This window comes from Amblyomma maculatum, unplaced genomic scaffold, assembly GCF_055883805.1.
Source record: "Amblyomma maculatum isolate TAMU_Amacu unplaced genomic scaffold, ASM5588380v1 scaffold_13, whole genome shotgun sequence".
Classification (NCBI taxonomy): domain Eukaryota; kingdom Metazoa; phylum Arthropoda; class Arachnida; order Ixodida; family Ixodidae; genus Amblyomma; species Amblyomma maculatum.
Window position 1 is genome coordinate 31,512,521 of NW_028146738.1, and position 19,804 is coordinate 31,532,324.

Below are 19,804 nucleotides of genomic sequence, written 5' to 3' on the forward strand. Positions count from 1 at the left end.
AAATATCAATAACAACATATCTCTACAGATGCACACATTATTCAGTCATCTTCTCCAAATCAGACAGATCACGAATCCTCAGCACATCCCCTGTCTCATTCTGGCACGCAAAAACCTTACATCCAGAGGTCCAAACAAATTTCCATCTCACTTGCCTTTTGTGTGCAATAGCAGCTCCGAGCAACTTTTTGTTGGCTTGTGGGAGGTACTCATTAACAAACACTGGCTCTTTGCCAGAAAACCAAGTTTATCATTTGAAATCCTTTGTTTCCTAGCTTTGTAAAGAAAGGCATGTCGCTTGTCCCTTTTCACAAATCGAACCAGAATATTGGTCTCAGAATTTTGTGTCGGAACCGTGTGACACGTGTCGATGTCCGCTTCACAGACAGGCTCGTCAATTAGTTCCTCAATTTTCATCACAATGTCCACTGGGCTTTCATATGAGTCCACACCGTTTGTCTCCAAGTTGTTCAGGCGGCTATATTGTTCAAGCTCATTTACTCTTTTGGTCAAGTGCCTGTTTTTCTTTCTGAGTTCTTTATTACATTTCAAAAGCTCAGCAATTTCTTTTCTGAGTGCTTTAACATCTGTGCTAATTACTTTTGTTTCATCACACGTATCGCTACAGAACTTGACACTATCCTTGACACTGCGCAGTTTGTGCCTCATTTCTCGTTTAAAATCCTCAAGTGCTTTCATGAACGCCTTAGACATGTTTGAAAATTTCACTTCACTGTACAAGGCTCAAACAAGGTTCAAGTTTGGCAGCAGTGCATAAAAAGCAGCGTGAAAAGGCACTATAAATGAATAACTCGCTTACCTGCAAAAGCAGAAAAAGTTAGGTGTGATGCATGCGACATGCGCACTGCTGCCAAACTGAAGAGCAGATCGATGCGGTGTACGTTTTAAAGGCAGCTGACAGCGGAAGTCCCACGCAAACAGGTCATCGCAGCCGGAACTGTGATACGCCTATCACTGTGGTGACGCGGTGGTGCCCACCCATAGACAATATGCTGGCCTCGATCTTGTTCCACGATGTACGAGCAGCGTCGTAACAATGCTACAAAAGCAGGAAAAGTTAGGTAGATGCATGTGACGTGCGCACTGCTGCCAAACTGTGATAATAGCTGAGAGATGCGAGGCATGTGAGCATCCAATATAGCTTGTAAGTGTTTCTCTTGCTACTCTAAGATGCTTTTCGAATAAAGTTCATGACAGCAAAATTTCTCTGTGAACATATTTTTGAGCTTGCTTATGAAGCCGCTCAGCTAAGCTTTGTCGGGGAAGGTGGTAATACCTGAGCAAGCTGAAAGCTTTCTCCCTGTGATGCCATAGTTAACAAATTTTTTACAAGCTTTGCGATTCGTTTTCATCATGTATACTTTCTAGCAACATATCCAGCAATATAAAATGTCAGTGTAGGAGTCATTTCTAGCAATGCTGGCTGTGGTCAACAGATGCAAGGATGATCCACCATGGATGTGCATGTTTACACTTGTGCCTCACTTCTTGAATCCTTGATGTCACAGTGTGTCAGTTCCCATGGCACTGTTTTCACAAGACCATGGAATGAAAGAACTAAATATGATCAAAACATGGGGTTGGAGTGGAGTTGTCATTGCTACCTGATATGCTTGTTGGATAATACTAAATAAGTTCTCTACGGGGCCCTGAGAGGATTTATATTCTTTCTCATTGCTTTTTGACAGCTGCATTGTTTTGTGTCAATGAAGACTGACAGAATTCTGCTGCCTTTCACATACATGTAGCTTGTCTGGCAGCCTGGCTGAAAACAGAAGTTTTGTCTTCGGTGTGGCATCTTCATAGAAAAATTCAACAATTTGTTGGATCACATCGGCCACCTCAAAACAGGACCTTCAGAATGGCGAGAATACAGCGTGAAGAAAAGTAACATCATACAGCGAAGATGCAAAACCAAACTGCAGTGTGCTGTGGCCTCTCCAATGCATTCTGCTACATTGAAGGTGGCGGTCGCAACACCTTGCTGAAGTGCGCAGAACTAGAATATGTTGACATCAGCGGTGACATTGCTATGTATGGCATCAGCTGAGGAGTGAGCCAACTACTCTATTCTAGCTCACTTTATCAGTGCTTTGCTGAAAAGTGTTCCATATTAGAGGATTCAAATGCTCTGGACTGTTTTAATTCGGAAATTTTTTGTTTCAAGATTTGCTCTAAATTACATTTTGCCATTAGAAGACAGCTTTTCTTAGCATCCAAATTTCAGGGCTTTTGCTCTCTACTCAGTTTGTGCTGTGTGGCTGGAATTTGCGTGTTGGTGATGTGCAGTTCTTATGATGCTGTTTAGTGTTCACAAAGAACACTATATGACTAAATCATGGTGTTGCTGGGGTATGGGCCACATACCATTTTCTGCTCTTTATCATTACTGCATAACTGCCAGGTATGGCTTTGGCAGTTTGGCGGCCACGTAGCTTGAGAGTGCAGTCATGGCTATTACATTCAGTTAAAGTGGTGTTTGAAGTAGTCAAAATATTTTGCATTATGCAAAACATACTTCGGAGAATGAATATTCGAATTCTTAGCAGCCACATTCGTGTCATTGAAATTTTAACAGCACCAACAGACTAGTAGTTTGTGTGTGCTGGAATGAATTCTGTTTCATGTTCACATGCAGAGTAATGAAAAGTGGGTCTGTATCTGTTGTTTCTTTTGCAGGGAGCTCTGAAGCCTTAAGGAAACGCCAGCATCAAGAAGGTGAACCATGCACACTAGCCACATGGGCTGCTTTCTTTTCTGGGTAGTTTTTCTTTACTCCCCTGTAGCCAACTCTGGTGAGATGAGCTTCATATTGCGTGCTTGTGTGGTTGTTTGTGTGTATGCAGAAATGTGCATCTCCTGCAACAAGCAGCTGCTGAGTGGAGGGCATGAGGAGCACCCCCTTGTCCAAGGGGCTGTTTGCGAAAGTTGCAGGGAGACGCTTTTGGACACCCTGTTTGCAACATCGCCGGATGGATCAAGTGTAGGTGGTGATTGTTTTCTGTTATGTGCATGTTTGATTGGATTAGCAATGTAGTGCTCTTTCGGTAGAAACCTATAGTCTTTTTTTTTCTGTGTGAAGCTTCCTCCAGGATACTCTCTGAGCCTGCCTTTTCTGGAGCTTCAGCCAATAAGTTCTCCAGTAAATTTGTAATATATAATATGGATTACGTATTGTGTAATATATAACATGTAATATGTATGTATATAATATGTAAAGTAGTGTAGCTTTGTCAGGGGTGTAGATGTTGTTTTGAGAATAGTCCTTATTGCAACTTCACAGTGCAAAAAACAGTGAAAGCTCGCACTGTAGAGAATCTTTTAAATAATTACATATTGATTTGATTCGAAGCACTTCCTTGCTTCATGACCACGAATGTGAGGAGGGTGCTTAGATTAAAAAAATCTGAAATAATCTGATATACTCACTGACTGCCTCCTCTGTTTTTGCAGCAAGTTATTGCTGAGGTAGGTGTGAGAAATAGCATTTTGTTTCTCAAACAATTTTGGCAAACATCTTTGGTAAATATGATTACAGTTCACTTTAACTTCAACCTGTGGTAGCCCTCTTCAAACCCGATTCTGATTCAGTTAGGGCTGTCAAAACACTGACACCAAATAAATCAACCTTGACCCACAGTGCCAACAAATCAACAGGGGCTTGCACTGCCTACAAAACTTGCCAAGCTCTGCCAAATGGCCACCAATTCCAGGTGCAAGTGACAACACTCTGATAGAGATATCGGGGTTGCTTTCAGTCTGCTTTTGATGTTTTGTGCCGCCAGTTCTCGTGTCATGTGCAATGCAGCAACACGAGAACGTGGAGGTCACACTGTGTATTTCATGCCACCTTGGCAGTCTGGCAGCTCTGGCCAGGCAACTGAAGCGAGCAAGCATTGGAATTTTTGTTTGTTTCATGGTTTTGGTGCAGTTGTGCTTACCTATGTGTCTTTTGCAAAAGAAATAGGAACAGGTTATCATCTCACACTGGACTAAAACAAATGCATTTCCCATATTGGGTATGTTGTGCTGGATAAGGAGATCAGTTGCAATCTCCTGTGCTTGAGATTACTTGACACACAGTGGCTCAAATAAAGTGATGCTGTCGTTAGGTGTTACTTCGAAGCAAAACAGGTCGCTGTTGTCAATACAGTAAAAGCCAGTTAATTCGACTCCCATTAATTTGGAAAATCGGATAATTCGACCTTCGTGCCTGGTCCCCAGAATAATGTATAGGAGTCTATGGGACAAAACTCGTTAATTCGGACGGATTTGACCGCACAACGGATAATTCGGACAACTTCGGGTAGCTACCGAGGCTCGAAAATGAAAATAAGACGAACCCGGCGCAATAGCAAAAACCCAAAAGCAGCATTGCCATGGACATCAATTAATCAACTTGGCTCGACTTGTGGCTGAATGGGCACTTTTTCTTGTTTTTTCACGAGTCGACGTTACTGGCGGTGCCATTTTGTCGTTTTGCCGCTGTCGGTGCGCTACGTTGTTGTATTGAAGACTGCTCGCTTTAGTGCGGCTCATTGCTTCTCTGTTGTGCGCTGGTATCACTGCACTCGCCCCCGATGGCAACACCAGCGAAACGGCTGAAGAGCTACGAGGCCAAGGACTTGGCTACCAAAGTGGAAATTTTGCGGGCCCTTAAGAACGGGCTCTCCCGACAAGAAGCAATGAAAAAATATGACGTTAAAATGAGTACTTTAAGCACATATGTAAAAAATGAAGAACAGATTCTTCAGGCGTTCGAAGGCGAGAAGTTCCCAGCATCAAGAAAGCGTATGCGAAGAGCAGCTCATCCAGGGTTGGAAGAAGCCTTGCTTCGGTGGGTGGTCAACTTGCGTGATGCAAACCTCCCATTGAGTGGACACCTCATCATGGCGCAGGCCGAGAGGTTTGCACTGATGATGCATATCGATGGATTCAAAGCGTCAGAAGGGTAGTGTGCGTGCTTTAGAGACAGACATGGTCTCGTTTTCAAGACTGTGTGCGGCGAAAGAGGTGCCGTCAACGAAGATGTTGCCAACAACTGGAAGAACGCTCAGCTGCTGGAACATATCGCAGCATATAATCCAAATGACATTTTTATTGCTGATGAAACAGCACTTTTCTTTAAGGCATTGCCTGACAAGGCTGTGACAATGAAAGGAGATCCCTGCATCAGAGGAAAAAGGAGAAAAGAACGAGTCACCGTTCTTTTAGCCGCAAACATGACAGGGACAGAGCACTTGCCGCTTGTCGTCATTGGAAAGGCACAAAAGCCACGGTGCTTTAAGAACGTGCCTGCTCTTCCACTGGAGCACCGGGCTAATAAAAGGCCTGGATGACATCGGAAATTTTTCGCAGCTGGATACAAAAGTTAGACCGACAGTTTTCCGCGAAGAACCGCAAGGTGTTAATTGTCCTTGACAACTGTAGTGCACATAACAGTGCCACCGGACTGAACAACATTGAAGTTGTTTTTTTGCTGCCCAACACTACATCGGCCCTCCAGCCGATGGACCAAGGTATAATTCAGTATGTGACGACTAAATATCGCAGGTGTGTGCTGGAACGCATGCTACTGTGCAATGAAGTCTGTAAGCAGTACGACGTGGATCTTCTGAGCGTGGTCAACATTCTTGCCTACGTTTGGAAGAACACACCTGCGCACGTCATCGCTAACTGTTTTCGACACAGTGGCTTCATTTTGCCTGAGCCCTGCAATGACACAGTGGCAGAAGTGTCGCCAGACGACAATGCAGATGACTGCCCGGATTTCGGAGGTGTGCTGCCGGATGCGGTGACACTCGCCGATTACATCAGCATTGATGACGGCATTGCTACAGCCGGCTCTCTAACTGAGGAAGAAATTGTCTGGGACGTACTGCGCGGCGAATATTCGGAGGAGGAAGAGGGGCTACGAGAGAAGCAGCCTCGGCCCCCTCGCACTGTGAAGGAAGCAGCAGAGGCCCTCGTTGTATTAGAGGAATTTTGTTGGGGCACTGCAGATGGTACGCGCACTGCTTAGCACCTGGAAGGAGTGAGGAAAATAGTATCCGCACAGGTTTCTGCGGGAAAGCAGACAAGCATCCGTCATTACTTTAAGTAATAAAGGTATGTTGAGATAAAATCGTGCATGTTTTGTTTTTTTGTGTTCTCTCGATAATTCAGACATTCAGTAAATTCGAACATATCTTGCAGTCCCTAGAAGTCCGAATTAACGAGCTTTTACAACTTTGTACGAATTCCCGGAAATCATATATTCCTATTTGTTTGGACTACTGTAACTACTGGAACATATGACCACATACTGCTGCATAGCAGAATGTAGTTTGAACAGGTAACTCTGCACCTTCGGTATACATGATAGAGTTGTCTGAGAATTTTTTTTTTGCTGTTGAACCTTCGTCGTGGTGTCTCAGTGGCAGGGTGCTGGACTGCTGATTTCTAGAGTGGAGGTTGAATCATGGCTGCTTCAAAAGCTGCTCCTTTGCTGTACAATTTGACTGGACAATAAACAATCCCACATGGTCAACAACATCAAAGCCCACCACTACATCATCCACCATAGTCGATGTTACTTCGGAGCATTAAACCCCAGGCCATATTCATTTTTTTTCTGGCTTTTGAAGGCTTCTGTGCATCTGTAACAGGGGTAGTGAGAACATTTTGCTTTAGTGAAAGGCTCTAAGCACGTTACATAACACACCTAGATCGATGTACTTCACTGGTAGTCCATTAGAATCATTAGAATTCCTTTTCATGTAAATGCTGTCTTCTGAGCAAACTGATTTCTGACAAAGGCAGTAAAGTAGCTTCATATGGGCTTAACTATCGATGTTTGGTTTTGGAATAATTACATCTTTACAGTTGCATCATAAGATGAACTCCATTTCTTTCAACAGTTTTATATTTGTCACCTGGTGTGGAAGTAACTCTGATATTTTCTTCGCGTAAAATTGAGTCACTGCTCAATAATTACAGTGATAAAAATAATCAGCCTTCAAAATTTCTTGCCAGAACATGATAGCACTCATGCACAAATTTTTACAATGTCATCGCAGTGACTGATTCGCAGCTTGCATTTTAACATTACTGAAGAATAATCACTGATAATCCTAAATTTTGTAAAGTGTGTAAAAGTTCTCTCATATGGGGAAATATATTGGCATTGTAAAACATATTCATGTTACTATTTTACTATTAATAACATCTCACACATCCAAAATCCGTTATATTGTCCTTGGTTTCAGGAAATTATTTAGTCATTGTCATGTGTTACACTATCAGATTCTCTAACCTTGGCCATAAGAAGCAGCTTCCTCGTGAGCTTGCAAACTCAATCCACTCAGATCTACACATGAACTGCAAGCTTTCCTGTGTGATGAGGTTTCCTATACAGAGTCAGCATAATGTCATTTTTGAGGAACACTTGTGCCTGTTTGTCTAGGCAGAGCTGATGTGCATCCAGTCTATGGGAACCTGCCAGGCAGTACGCTTTCAGTGCTTAATCCTCAAATCAAGTACAATATAATAAACAGCTGTCTCAATTCATTTTACAGTACTGGAAGTCAGAGCACAAACCTTTGTATCTGCTAGTCTTCACACTAAATTTGCCTGTCTCACTTGTATAAGACATGCACACACTGTCGAAAAGGATATAAGAAAATCAAAAGTTTTCATTAGGCCAGTTGTACACTTCAGGCCCAAGTATCAGCTGTGTGAGCAGGGTACAATGCAAAAAATATGCAGAGCGATGCCAGTAAAAGTAAAAGATGAGTGGTTGCTTGCCTTATTTTTCTAACATTTGCACTTGCTTTGGTGAAATCTGCTAATTTTTTTCTGTGATATTGGAACATTCTAAACAGTATATCGCTAATGTATTGCAGAGAGGCACACTTTCATAGTCAACAAACCCACCATAAAATCAGAAGCAGGCCTACACTGCATTTCAGTGAGTGGCACTGGCTGCCAATTCACACTATCGGAGTGATGGTGGTGTCACCTCTAGGTCGATCTCACGGTGAATAGATGATCTCACGGTGCACTCAAAAATGGCAGTTTTAAGAGATTGACTTTGAAGTGCTACCTGACCACTGTAGTTTCCTCCCAAATTGTTTACTAGTCATGCATTGCTGTGTCATAAAAGCAATTGGAAAATTCGAACTTGTCTTGGCACATGACACCAGTGCTGTGCCTCCCCTGGTGGTGAATTGTGGAGGCTATAGAGAAGGAGCGTGGTGGACACTACTGGTCAGGCACTAGCAGTAGCACCAGTAGCTCGCACACATACATGCCCTTCAGTCCAAGCAGGGAGGGGGGACCAATTCCAGGTGCGCACACTCTCTTAGTGGATGCCTCTGTACGAAATGATGAAAAGATTTGATTCAACAAATTTTCGTTCAAGAATGCTGGTCTACTTGCCTGTTATGAAGCATGAGATGAGAGGTGAACAGGCTAAGGGTTCATTAAAAAAGTGGAAGCTGCCCATTCAGTTAAAAATGAATCCTTGCTTTTCAGAAAGCCTTTCTCATTATTTGAGAATTGAATCATTGAATTTACTGAAACTGCATTAATATATATAGCATGAATGCTTTTTCAAATCACAGGCAAAGAGCTTGAAACACTGGCGATTGCTCCACTGGTACATGTGTTTACTTCATTAAAATTTTGTACGAAGGGCTATGGAAGGGAAATGGTAGGGGTAACATTAAGAGATAGGAACCGTGCAGAGTGGATCAGAGAAATACCTCAAGTTACTGACATTCTAGTGGAAATCAAGAAGAAGAAATGGGCATGGCAGGACATGCAGTGTGAAGAGAGGGTAACCGATGGTCGCATAGGGTAACAAACTGGATTCCAAGGGAAGGAAAGCATAGCAGGGGGTGGCAGAAAGTTAAGTGGGCAAATCAGGTTAAGAAGTTAGCAGGGGTCGAGTGGATGCAGCTAGCACAGAAATGGGTTATTGGAGAAATATGGGAGAGGCCTTCGCTCTGCGGTGGGTATAGTCAGGCTGATGATGATGATGATGAATTTGTATGAAGGCCACTGCGGCTTTGTTTTGAATTGAGCATAAGTTCCAGTTTTCCAAGTGCATCTTCTGTCTTGAAATGAAAGCTCTCACTTTTCATGGGATTATCATACCTGCATTGAATAAAGAAATAACTTTTACTGCAGTCTTAAAAGTGCTATAAGCTTTCAAATTTTCTTTGGCAAGTGCTAACCATGTTAGCATCCCTGTTCCATTCTTGAGTGAAAAAAAGAAATAAGCACTAAAACTTGTTTTACAATTTAACATCGTTTCGCATGTGTTTGTGTATCAGTTATTTATGCATACACATCACATGCATTGGTTTGATGCCATGACAGCAGTGAACACTGCATTTGCACAGCCAGTTGTGCACCAGTAAGCTCATATTCTTTCAAAATTCAAGTCCCAAACATGACATGAGAACCGAAGTAGATAAGACTAGCTTGTTCAGAGCAATCTTGACAGCTTAGCTTCTCACCTAGCCTAGCTTTCCAGAGCTTAAACGTTCTGCTGCCTTGTGAACAATTCAGTGGCTGATATTTTAATGGATGAAGAATGCATCTCTTACCTTCCAGGTTTTTCAGTGGATATGCCACTTCAATAGAAAAATGTTTTTCACATGCAGTGGTGTTTCATTCCTTAGAGAACATGATTATTTAATGAGGGTGCCATATGAAAACAAGTAAAGTGTGCTCTTTATATTCGACAGTGCATAACATTGATCGAGTGCACCACTGAGTGCTTTGATTTGCAGTGCTTATAAGCGCAGTATTTCGACCATATACCAAAAGTTAGATTTCTGCTACAGGAAAAGAGCAAGATGCCCACATACTATTCAATATTAGTGCCTGTTAAATACACCTGGGGGTCGAAATTTGGATGGCCCTCCACTGCAGTGCATCCCATTGCCTGAATCACGTTGAGACATTAAACCCTATAAACTGAAACAACCAACCAAACATTAGAGGACAATTGAGCTCTGTCATACTTATTTTATAATAATTTTCATATTGGTGTTTTATATTTCTTTTTATTTCATCTATCAATATTTAGCACTGGCAAATATTGCCTTTCCTTTCTAAGATGATTGACACATTTGAACGAATTAGAATAATTTTTTTATTATTCAGCCTTCAAATATTGGACATCCATTGAGGACTACGACCGCTACTATTACGCCGGTGGCTTTAAGACCAAACGAGCTGTATAAGCTATTCTTTAAATTGTGTAGCTAATACAAAGCACGCAGCATATGCAATTGGTTGCTGTCTTCCAACACTAACATCATGTTCAGTCATGCATCTTAGTTGTCAACCATATACATGAAATAGCACGTTAACGAACTTGTTAACCTTATTCAATTTGATTTATGTATAATTGAAAGTCAAGTAAGCAGATGCTTCTGAAGCTGCGCCACTAACAGTACACTTCGACATGCAGTAGATGCAGCATGAGAGCTCTGTATGAATATGGAAGGGAGTGGAAATGTGGCAGTGCAAAGAGAAAGTGTGGCTGACATGGCTTCTATTTTCCCAGTTTCTATTTTTTCCATAAGTGGTGCTCTTTGGTGGCAGCAGTGCCACCATGGTGTGCTTTGGGTGCCTATAGCATCGCTTGTGTAGGTTTGAAACTGGAACGGTTGTTTTGAGCAGGGGTGTAACAGCTGCGCCAGTTATGGAATTTCGATAGAACAGCATATTTCTGCGGCAAGCTGTGCCAAAATGCACAACTAGAAAAAAAAAGTTAGTCGCACAATATATTTGGTGAAAAATAAGAGCCACATATGGCTACCTGCAGTTTCGTTGTAGCCAATCCTATCCAATTGTGGAGACGCAACCTATAACACTAACTATAGCACCTACATTTTTGACAGTGCAATGCAAGTAATGCCACAAAAGAAAACCACGTGCATGCTTGTTGATGCCAAGTGGAAGTCTTGGTCAGATTTCTGTCGTCTTTGACATGTGTGCATTTGTTAGAAACAGATTTTGACATGTGCTGGCACAAAGACTGTCCACTTGGGCTGGCATATCTGCTGCCATAATAATCAGTTTAATTGTTTGCAAGGCTTTTGTTCAAGCAGCAGTGCAGGTGCCTATTGTCTTATTTTACTAGTACACTAGAAAACTGCTATAGTAAACTCATATATTAAAAACTGATACAGTAAAGGGAAACTCAAGTCCCAGATCATCTTCAATAGACTACTATGCATCTTTGCCCCTTTAGTAAAGACATTTTTGGTAAAACTTTGTTAGGGTAAAGTCCACTTTCCCACAAAATGACATTGTAGCCCATGTGCTACCTAGATATGAAATGCAGTTAGAAATAACACTGAGTGTTTTTAATGGTTTTACCATCAGACTAAGTAGCCATTGGAAGAATCCAACTTTACATAGGCCTTGCAGCTGTGAAGGAAAGCATAGAGTGCATAGGAAAAAAAGTATAGTTGTCTATAATTAGAAAAGTGCTGCAGTTCTTTCAGAAAGAAAAAAGAGTAAATGTGCAAAATAGGGAAGAGAAGAAACGACTGCTTTTTATATAAAATCCAATTTTCACAAGATGTAGCCAAAATTTTCTTACTCAAAATAAGAAAATGGCAAGAAGAGATGATAAGAGAGAGATTAGAGGCATTTTAGAGGTTTTTCATTGAGCTACAAGAGATGTTCAGTAAGTAGCCATTTAATTACCGGACAATATCTTCAGGACCATGTTATCATCAACAACTAATAAGGACCCTGATGTTGTAAAGATATTTGCCGATCCCAGTGATTATAATAAATGAGTTCTACTGTTGCACGATCATGGTTTAAGTGTGGCATGCTTTTAATTCACATCATTTTTTTATAAGGATATTTGAAGTTTCCACTATCTCCTTGGACCGTGAATTTGTTTATGCTGATCGTTTATGCTGTTTCCTTGCTAGACTCAAGTTCCCATTATCAGATATTGAACCAGGCAATCAGTTATGGTTTCTATGTGCAAATTTGTTTTGAACGTGGCTGGTCAGGAAGCACACAGCAGTCTTAGGTTTTGAATTGCATAGCAAAATAATTGAGCACAAGACAGATGAAAACATTTATAGCTACTGGAGCAGTTAAATATCTATAGTCTCATTGTGTGCAAAGTATATAATCTAATATCCTGATAATCAATGTCAAAACCATCAAGTCATTTCTTGTCCTTGGATATCGTAAATCATGGGTCGAAGGTATGCTTGCCAGTTTTGTCTTCTTCCAACACTTCATTTTCTGCTTTTGACATTTGCACCTTTGCCTTTTGTTATGTTTTTCTTTTCTGTCTCTTTTTCTGTGTTTGCTTTTGAATTTATGTTGAGATTTTTTTGCTTTTTACTGCATTTCTTTTTAGGCACAGGATGATTGTAGTCATGTCTTGGTTTGAATTGGGCTGTTCTGGGGCTGCCCTCTTGTAATGCAAGCTTTGGATTTCAAGGAGAGTAAAACATTATGTTACGTGTCTTGTGAGCAAGATGAGATTTCTTGATTAAGGTTGTCAGACAATTCTCTATAAAAGATTACAAATGAATAATTTCCTAGCTTTCTTCATTTTTTATTTGGGTCCAAAAGTTTGAAAAATTGGCCTTGGTTTTATTAGTTCACATACTTTTTATTAAAATACCCTGCCTTGGGAGTACCAAATGTTTTTTTTTTACAAATATACGTACTGGTCAGATTGCCAAAGGAAACCTACCAAGCACTCGTTACAGGTAATGCTTTCTAGACTTTCTTTAGTTCACATTCATACGATGCAGTATTTACATTTTCTGTTTTCTTGATAAAAAGTAAGGTTTCTTCCCAAATCAACATGTTCAAAACTTCAATTTGTGCTTCAAAATGCTGTTTTTTTTAAGTGGTCTAAGTGGTCTGCTGCAAATTTGGATTTTACTGCTCCAAAAGGAAGATTTGTCTGCTTTAAAAATTGCTCTAAATTCTAGTTTAGCTGTTGCACACCTGTTGATCATTATTAAGCAAAAGCCTTTAATGGCTCATTCTGTCAGTGTTCGTCTGGTTGCACTTTAGCTGTCAAAGAAATGATGTCATTATGGCACCATCAGCAAAAAAAAATTAATGTCTCTACTGGGAATCAAACCTCCATACATTGGATCCTCAGCCAAGCACTTTAACCAACTACACCAGACCTGGGATTGTGAAAAGCGTAGGATACTTCTGCTTGTCAACCGTGAGGATGATAGTAGCAATGACTATGATGCTGCAGTTAGTGATAATGACAATGATGACAGTAGCAATTATAATGATAGTGCATTTAGTTGATAATGATAATGAAAACAAGCGTTATGCACCCTGCACAACAGCAACACTCAGGCTTTCACATCTCTCCAGTGTTGATTCAAGGGTGCTCTCGGAATTTTTTATATAGGATGCTTGTGGAGTGTGGCATCTCTGCACAAAAAATTACATGTATGTTTTGGGGCAAAAAAACTTTAGCTGCAATGGAGCATTTTTACTGGGGGCAAATTATCACACCAATGTGAAACAATTTTCCTGCAATGTCAGCATTCAGTGTAGATTTCTGTGTACCGCACATACTGAGCATTGTGATCTACAGTCTGCAGAACTTATCATGTGCACTTATAAACAATTATAATTACTCGAATGGCTGTATTGGGGGAAAAGAACCTCTCCACTGGAATACTTTGTGTTTTGCAAATTGTTTGGGCAAAGCAATGGAGCATATCTGGGGAGAACAGAATGACTGACTGTGCAGGACTAGCATTTCAAGGATTTGTAACATTTTCTTTTGTTCACTCTTCAAAACAACACCATCAGCTGCAGTGATTTATGCATTTGAAAGGCTCACCTTCATGGCACTGTGAGCAGTTTGTATCTGCAATTGTCCTGCTGATAAATGACGGGCAGAAGTTCTGGCCAACAATGTTGGTATGCAAATAAAAGTTACTGCATATAATCTCCTTAGCATCAGCATGCAATCTCCATCTGCAAGAGTAAAAATGAAATCCATCAATGGATGGTGTTCTACTCTGGGCTGATGAATACAAGAGCAAGGAGTCAGTGGAAACAGGAAGGTAAAAATTGCTGTGCATTGTTTGCCTGCAAGGATGAAGTCTGCTGCAGTCGTCATTTTATTGGTGGAAGACCTGTGACTACACTCATTGAGGTATCCCTCCCTCCGCCTTGCCCCTTCCGAGTGCACCGTCTTCATCAAAACAATGGCATACTGAATTTTGTGGGCATAAAAACATGCTGATGCCTCAGTTAGTCATTATATGTACTTTAAGATTTTCCTACCCATGGGAGAAGTGGTAGTGTTCAGGCGATGCGACAATTTTTTTTTGTAGTACTAGATCATTGGATACCAATGTGAAGTATTATATTTTAGAGCATCAAAATCTCTTTTGTAGTGGTGCTATTATCACTCGTCATATTTACTCTTGAGGCAATGAAATTTTTTTTTTGTAAGAAATTTCCAACCAAAAAGAAAACATTTTAAATACATTATTGTTTTTCCATACAGTAATACAAAAACTTGACATATGTGTTTTCTGCAGGAAGGACTTATATTATATGAGTGAATATCAACATGTTATGTGCAGAATATTTGGAATTATGCAAAAAATGCAGTGCTCAGCAGATATCGTGTCGGAAGAATCAGTGCCCAGGTTGGCACCCTGCAGTCTTGTAGCAACAGACATAACTGCTCTGCCATTGGCAAGGGGCCCCTCCCGAATGATGTTGACACCCTAAAGATAAAAACTGACCTTTAGATCATATATCATGTTTCTAGATCACGCGGTAGCCACTTAATGATTTGGAGAATGCGAAACTTCCTAGCATATGCCTTTTGGCATCCTTGGCTTACTTTGAAAACTGCATATAATATGATGTTTTTTCCCGGGTTTATCATGCGAGATTTCTGCCTTGTATTATATGCGGATATGAACAAATTTCAACATAAATTCGCAGTTATGGTCTTATTAATGTTTAGCACTGTAAGCATCAGGCTTTCCAGCCATAGAAAGTGCTACCTAGCAGTGCCGTACTGGCTGGCTGTTTTGATTTTTTTGGTTTCACCACACTAACCCTGTGTTCCTCGCAATCACCTGCCCATGATGCACACGTATCATAAGGAGGTCAATTGCACTTTGCTCAATGTAGTGACTGCAAAAGGATCACTCGGCATGTTGCATGGGTCCATCACAGGCCTCTCCAGCCATGCTAGCTACACCCTACAGCTGAACTATGGATGCTTGTCCAGCATTCCTAAGGAGCATATTGGCTGCATCTTTAAGAAATGCAGGACACCAAACATGTTTAGTGGCACAGAAGAGAAAGATATCTTTAGCAAGGGACTTTTGGCAGATGATACACTGTACGAAAAACCCTGAATCTGTAAACATTTCCTGTGCGCATACTGCCCGCGCCTGTGCATGGTGCTTAAGGTGTGAGCGCAGCACATGCTAGCCGGTAGCTTGTGCACTGCCATTCTGCGTCCTATCTGGAAGAGGCCTACTGGCTTTAGAATGACCAGAAGACCATGTAGCATCTGCAACTGTTGGGGAAAATGTGTGAGCTGCTCTTGTGGAGCATAAATTCTCTGACCAAGCATGTCGGCATGACAAGGGTTGCAACCCAGTAGTGGCATATGAAGGTTTGGGGCACTATTTGCTACCTGGTGCTTGGGGCCATTGGTCGCAAAAGCGTTGAGCATGTACATCTCGCAGGGCAACCGTGAAATGTAGTGCAAATAAATACTTTTACTGATCCTTCATCACTCGCATTATATGTGGATCGAAACTTTTTCAGTTTTTGCAATTTTGAAATTACACTTTGTAGTATATGTGGGTTCATGCTATATGCAGGATTTTAAAGTATTTGGTGCAGTTTCACTGTGAGTGCTAAAATCTCATGAATTGAAGGTCTCTTCATTGTCACTGTTTCATCATCTGAAAACTTGGTTTTATCTGCATCAGGCTCAGGAAATGTGCTGGGCAGTGGCATGCAGCACAGGTGCCATGTGAATATTACACAGGTGTCACCTCACTAGACTCTGGTGGAGTTTAAATCTTCATGTGACAGGAAGTGAAGCAAATATGAGAGAATAGCTCTAGTACTACCTAGTGAGATGGCTCTAGTTTTCCAAGAGCAGTTCGACAGCAATCATATGACTTCGAAAAAAAAAAAAAACATTAAAAACATTCAACACATTAGAAGTCCCATTCCACATAAACGCAGCATCGTCATTGGGATAAGTGGAACATTGCAAGCGTGCCTCTGGCACATAGTAGGTGACAGGTGGCATGGTCAGGCACTGATTACTTGGTAGTTATGTTGAACTGGAGGCAGTAGCACATGCAATTATTGCTCCTTATGTGTTGTCCAGGGTCAACACAGTGTATAGCAGTGGTGTTTATTGAGCTTGTATTAGTTTTTGTGGGAGCTATAGCAGTTCCCCTTCACAGCAACATAGCTAGAAAGATGACAGCAGCATGGCATGTTATGGGTGTTCCATACTTATTAGTGATCTGCTGCGAACAGTGTAGGCAAGTTTGGGTTACAGCTTAGTTTCTTTTGCACTGCATCTTGTGCTTTTTGGGCCAGCACATATGGTGATGAACTGTTACCATTATAGTGAATGGCATGCACTCACTTTCGTTGGTCATAGTGTGTGGTCATAGCTTCTAAATGTGTGGCTCTCTCATTTTGTTTTGCTAGTTTTTATTTTTTGATCAGTGACCGTTTGCCGAGATAGGTAGTGTACTTATGCAACATAAATGGAGTGTTTTACTAGCCTGTCCTTTTTTAGCATAGTGTCCTTGGATGTGTTCATTAGTGGTCATGTTTTCCTTTCAGGCATACTGTGCAATTTGTGGAGGCGGTAACGAACTCTTCATCTGTGATAACGTCACTTGCCTAAGGTGAGTGCATTTTATTCTTTTATAATATTGCTGCAAGAATTGTATTTTTTACTGTCGTTTTCTTGTTGAATTTTTGTTTGTTGCTGTCAGTTTGTCAGTTGCACGTTTGGAACCAGAGCACTGATTGCTATTTCTTGTTTAGTTGTAAATAATGGAGCCACCAGTTACCACTATTCATGGGAGGACTACTAAGAAAATAACATTAAAATATTGCCCTTACATCTATTCGCATTGCTTTATAATTGCAGCAAAACCCAGTCAAGATATAGACCTTTTCATGACAATCGAAGAAACCTGTTTTTGTGTGTAGTAGGGTGGGTGGGAGGGGATGATCCTCTATATCTCTCCTCTGTAATGAGCACAGCCCAGTCTCCAATATGGCTGCACACTTCTACCACTTTTTGAAGAGATCTGTAGATCTTATGCAAAACTGATGCCTCCTTGCCCTGACTGCATGCATGTCTGCCACACTGGGGGATACTGGATGCCGCAGTATATGAGAGTATGTGATTAGTGATGGGGGTGCAAGTTGGCATTGGCCGTCCTCTAAAGTACCAGTCTTGCTCTGTACCTTGATTACACAGAAATGTGCTAAGGATAACCAGTAAAATAAAGTGAAGGTGCCAGCTTCATAAAGTTTTTATTAATGTGCAGCACAACTTGGTTTATGTCTGCCATGTACAGAACATGAGTGGAATGCATGTACAGAATGTGTCAGTAGCTTGTATGATACAAGTGTAATGTCGTTGGATAGTTTGTGAAGTATAATTGCATTTTAATAATTTTAGGTCTTTATTAACTGCTTTTATTTCATTGTGATTAGCTATGTGATAAATACCAATGCATTGAATAACTGTGTATTTTAAAAGAGTATAGACAACAATTTCAGAAGTGCTGGAGAAACATCTCAATATAACATTTCGAGTTATATTGATATGTTCCCCAAGCAATGTAACTGTGACATTGGTGTGAAGATATTTTATTTACAAGCCGGGCAGACCCTGTTTTTCAAAACCTATTGACAACAACATCTCTGATAAACATGTACATAAGTAATTACCATGACATCATCAAACAACTATGATGTAGTCAGTAGAGCAAGAAGCTGTGGCAACACATGATAGCTTGTTGTGTCTGTTGATTGTGCACCCCTGGAGAGTTCTGTGCTTCTGCTAGCTTCACTCAATCACTTTTCACACTGTCTGCATTGGTACATGTTACAATTACTTCACACCTGGTGTTGATTCTGCTGTTGACATGTTTTGCGAATGTAAAGCTTGGGTATAGTTTGGCCACAGGCACAAATACATACACATGACTGTGGAAAGGGAAAGCAGAATGAATTTGCTCGTTTCATTTTCTGTCATACTCATACAACTTGAAACTGGTGTACATAGTGACTTCCTGCTATATATATATTCAGGCGACAACAACCTGCCTGCAAAAGTGCAGAGCTTTGGGCAATGGTGCCACCTACAGGTGTGGTGGGAGTCAAACTGCGCTGCATCTCACCTGCTCTATATGTCACTAGGGCTAGCATTTCACATCAAACCAGCAGCAGAAGGTGCTTGGGAGCAAGCTAACAAAGTAAATAATGCTGGACTTTTGTACCACTTTACTAAGAAGGTCATTTCATAATAAATTTATTCTTGGTGTGTGTGAAGCCTTCAGTAGCAGACCTAGTAGACACAAGGTGAGTTGCACTGAGAAGTAATTAAAGTGGCTCTGGGAAAAATGCTCACTTGTATCACAGTAATCACTTCTGCCAGAACCAAAGTATTGGCCAAACTATCCTCCCAATTTATTTGTTAAGTGTTGTTACGTACATAAATAAATAGCGATCTACGATACACTACCGATAGCAGAGGCTATGGCTTGCATTGCAAGCTCTGGTTGCCTTGATGGCACCAGATGATGCTACATGCTTGGGTAGTGGCATGCAGGCCTGCCATGTTGAACCAATCAGTTCATGAGTATGGGAGCCATGTAGTGTAGTAGGTCACAGCAGCTGATCGTAGATTGATCGCGCTGTGCTGTAGCTCTCTACTAAAACATATTTTTCTATGCTGGCTTTACTGACAGTGGTAAAAAACCAGGCTTAGGGAGTAGCATCTTCATAGTAATCAATTTTATATTCAACATGTCTTGCCAGCTGACATTCCCAGCATGCCAACTGGCCAAGCTTTCGTAGCTGCTGCTTTCTTCTTTGTCTCTTTAGTTGCTGGCAAGAGGGTTGAAATTAAAGCTCTCGGCAATGGTGGCACCATTCGTGTCATTGGTCAAAATAAAGTTGGTGTTCAAAGCTGCGCTAAACTGCTGTAATATTTTCTTGTGCACAATATTTTCTGACACGTGCATATACAAGGTGTTCAAAATTAGGCTGTACTGACTATAAAAAAAGCAAAATATCATACGCTCATGCCATATTTGTACATGGGTAATGCGGCCAGGACACAAAATGGGGTAATAATTGTCCCCGTAAACTCAGTAATCACCTAAAATTCAATCATTAACATTTTATGGCTGAAGTTAGCATGCATATTTATATTGAGAACTTGGAGGCAAATGCTTTTTAGGGCTATTCCATTTTGTAGAATTTAATAATGTGCCTGTGTCCTGAGACGTGCATGTCTAAAATTTTGTCCCAGTTCGACTAATTACGCATGCAAAACGGCGGCTGTCAGTGTGAATTCCCTCCTACATGTGACGCAGCTGTTGTGCAAGACACTCTGCTTTGCAAAGGTGTGCAGCGAGCAGCAACGCAGATCACTTATCCCTCTCGGCTTGCGTTTTCCTTTTTGGTGATTGAAACAGATGAATCACTCTTTGGTCGGTGAAACGTGAGT

General features: G+C 41.1%; 1 protein-coding gene across 1 annotated transcript in view; it reads left to right on the top strand.

Annotated features, from left to right (window-relative positions):
• The window catches only part of LOC146172506 (DNA (cytosine-5)-methyltransferase 3B-like), a 242,252-nt gene that overhangs the window by 101,385 nt on the left and 121,063 nt on the right, over nucleotides 1–19,804 (top strand). Inside the window, exons 7-8 of the mRNA XM_084585780.1 lie at nucleotides 2,868–3,004; nucleotides 16,894–16,958. Of these exons, the coding sequence (XP_084441906.1) occupies nucleotides 2,868–3,004; nucleotides 16,894–16,958 (202 nt within the window). The remainder of the gene's footprint in view (nucleotides 1–2,867; nucleotides 3,005–16,893; nucleotides 16,959–19,804) is intronic.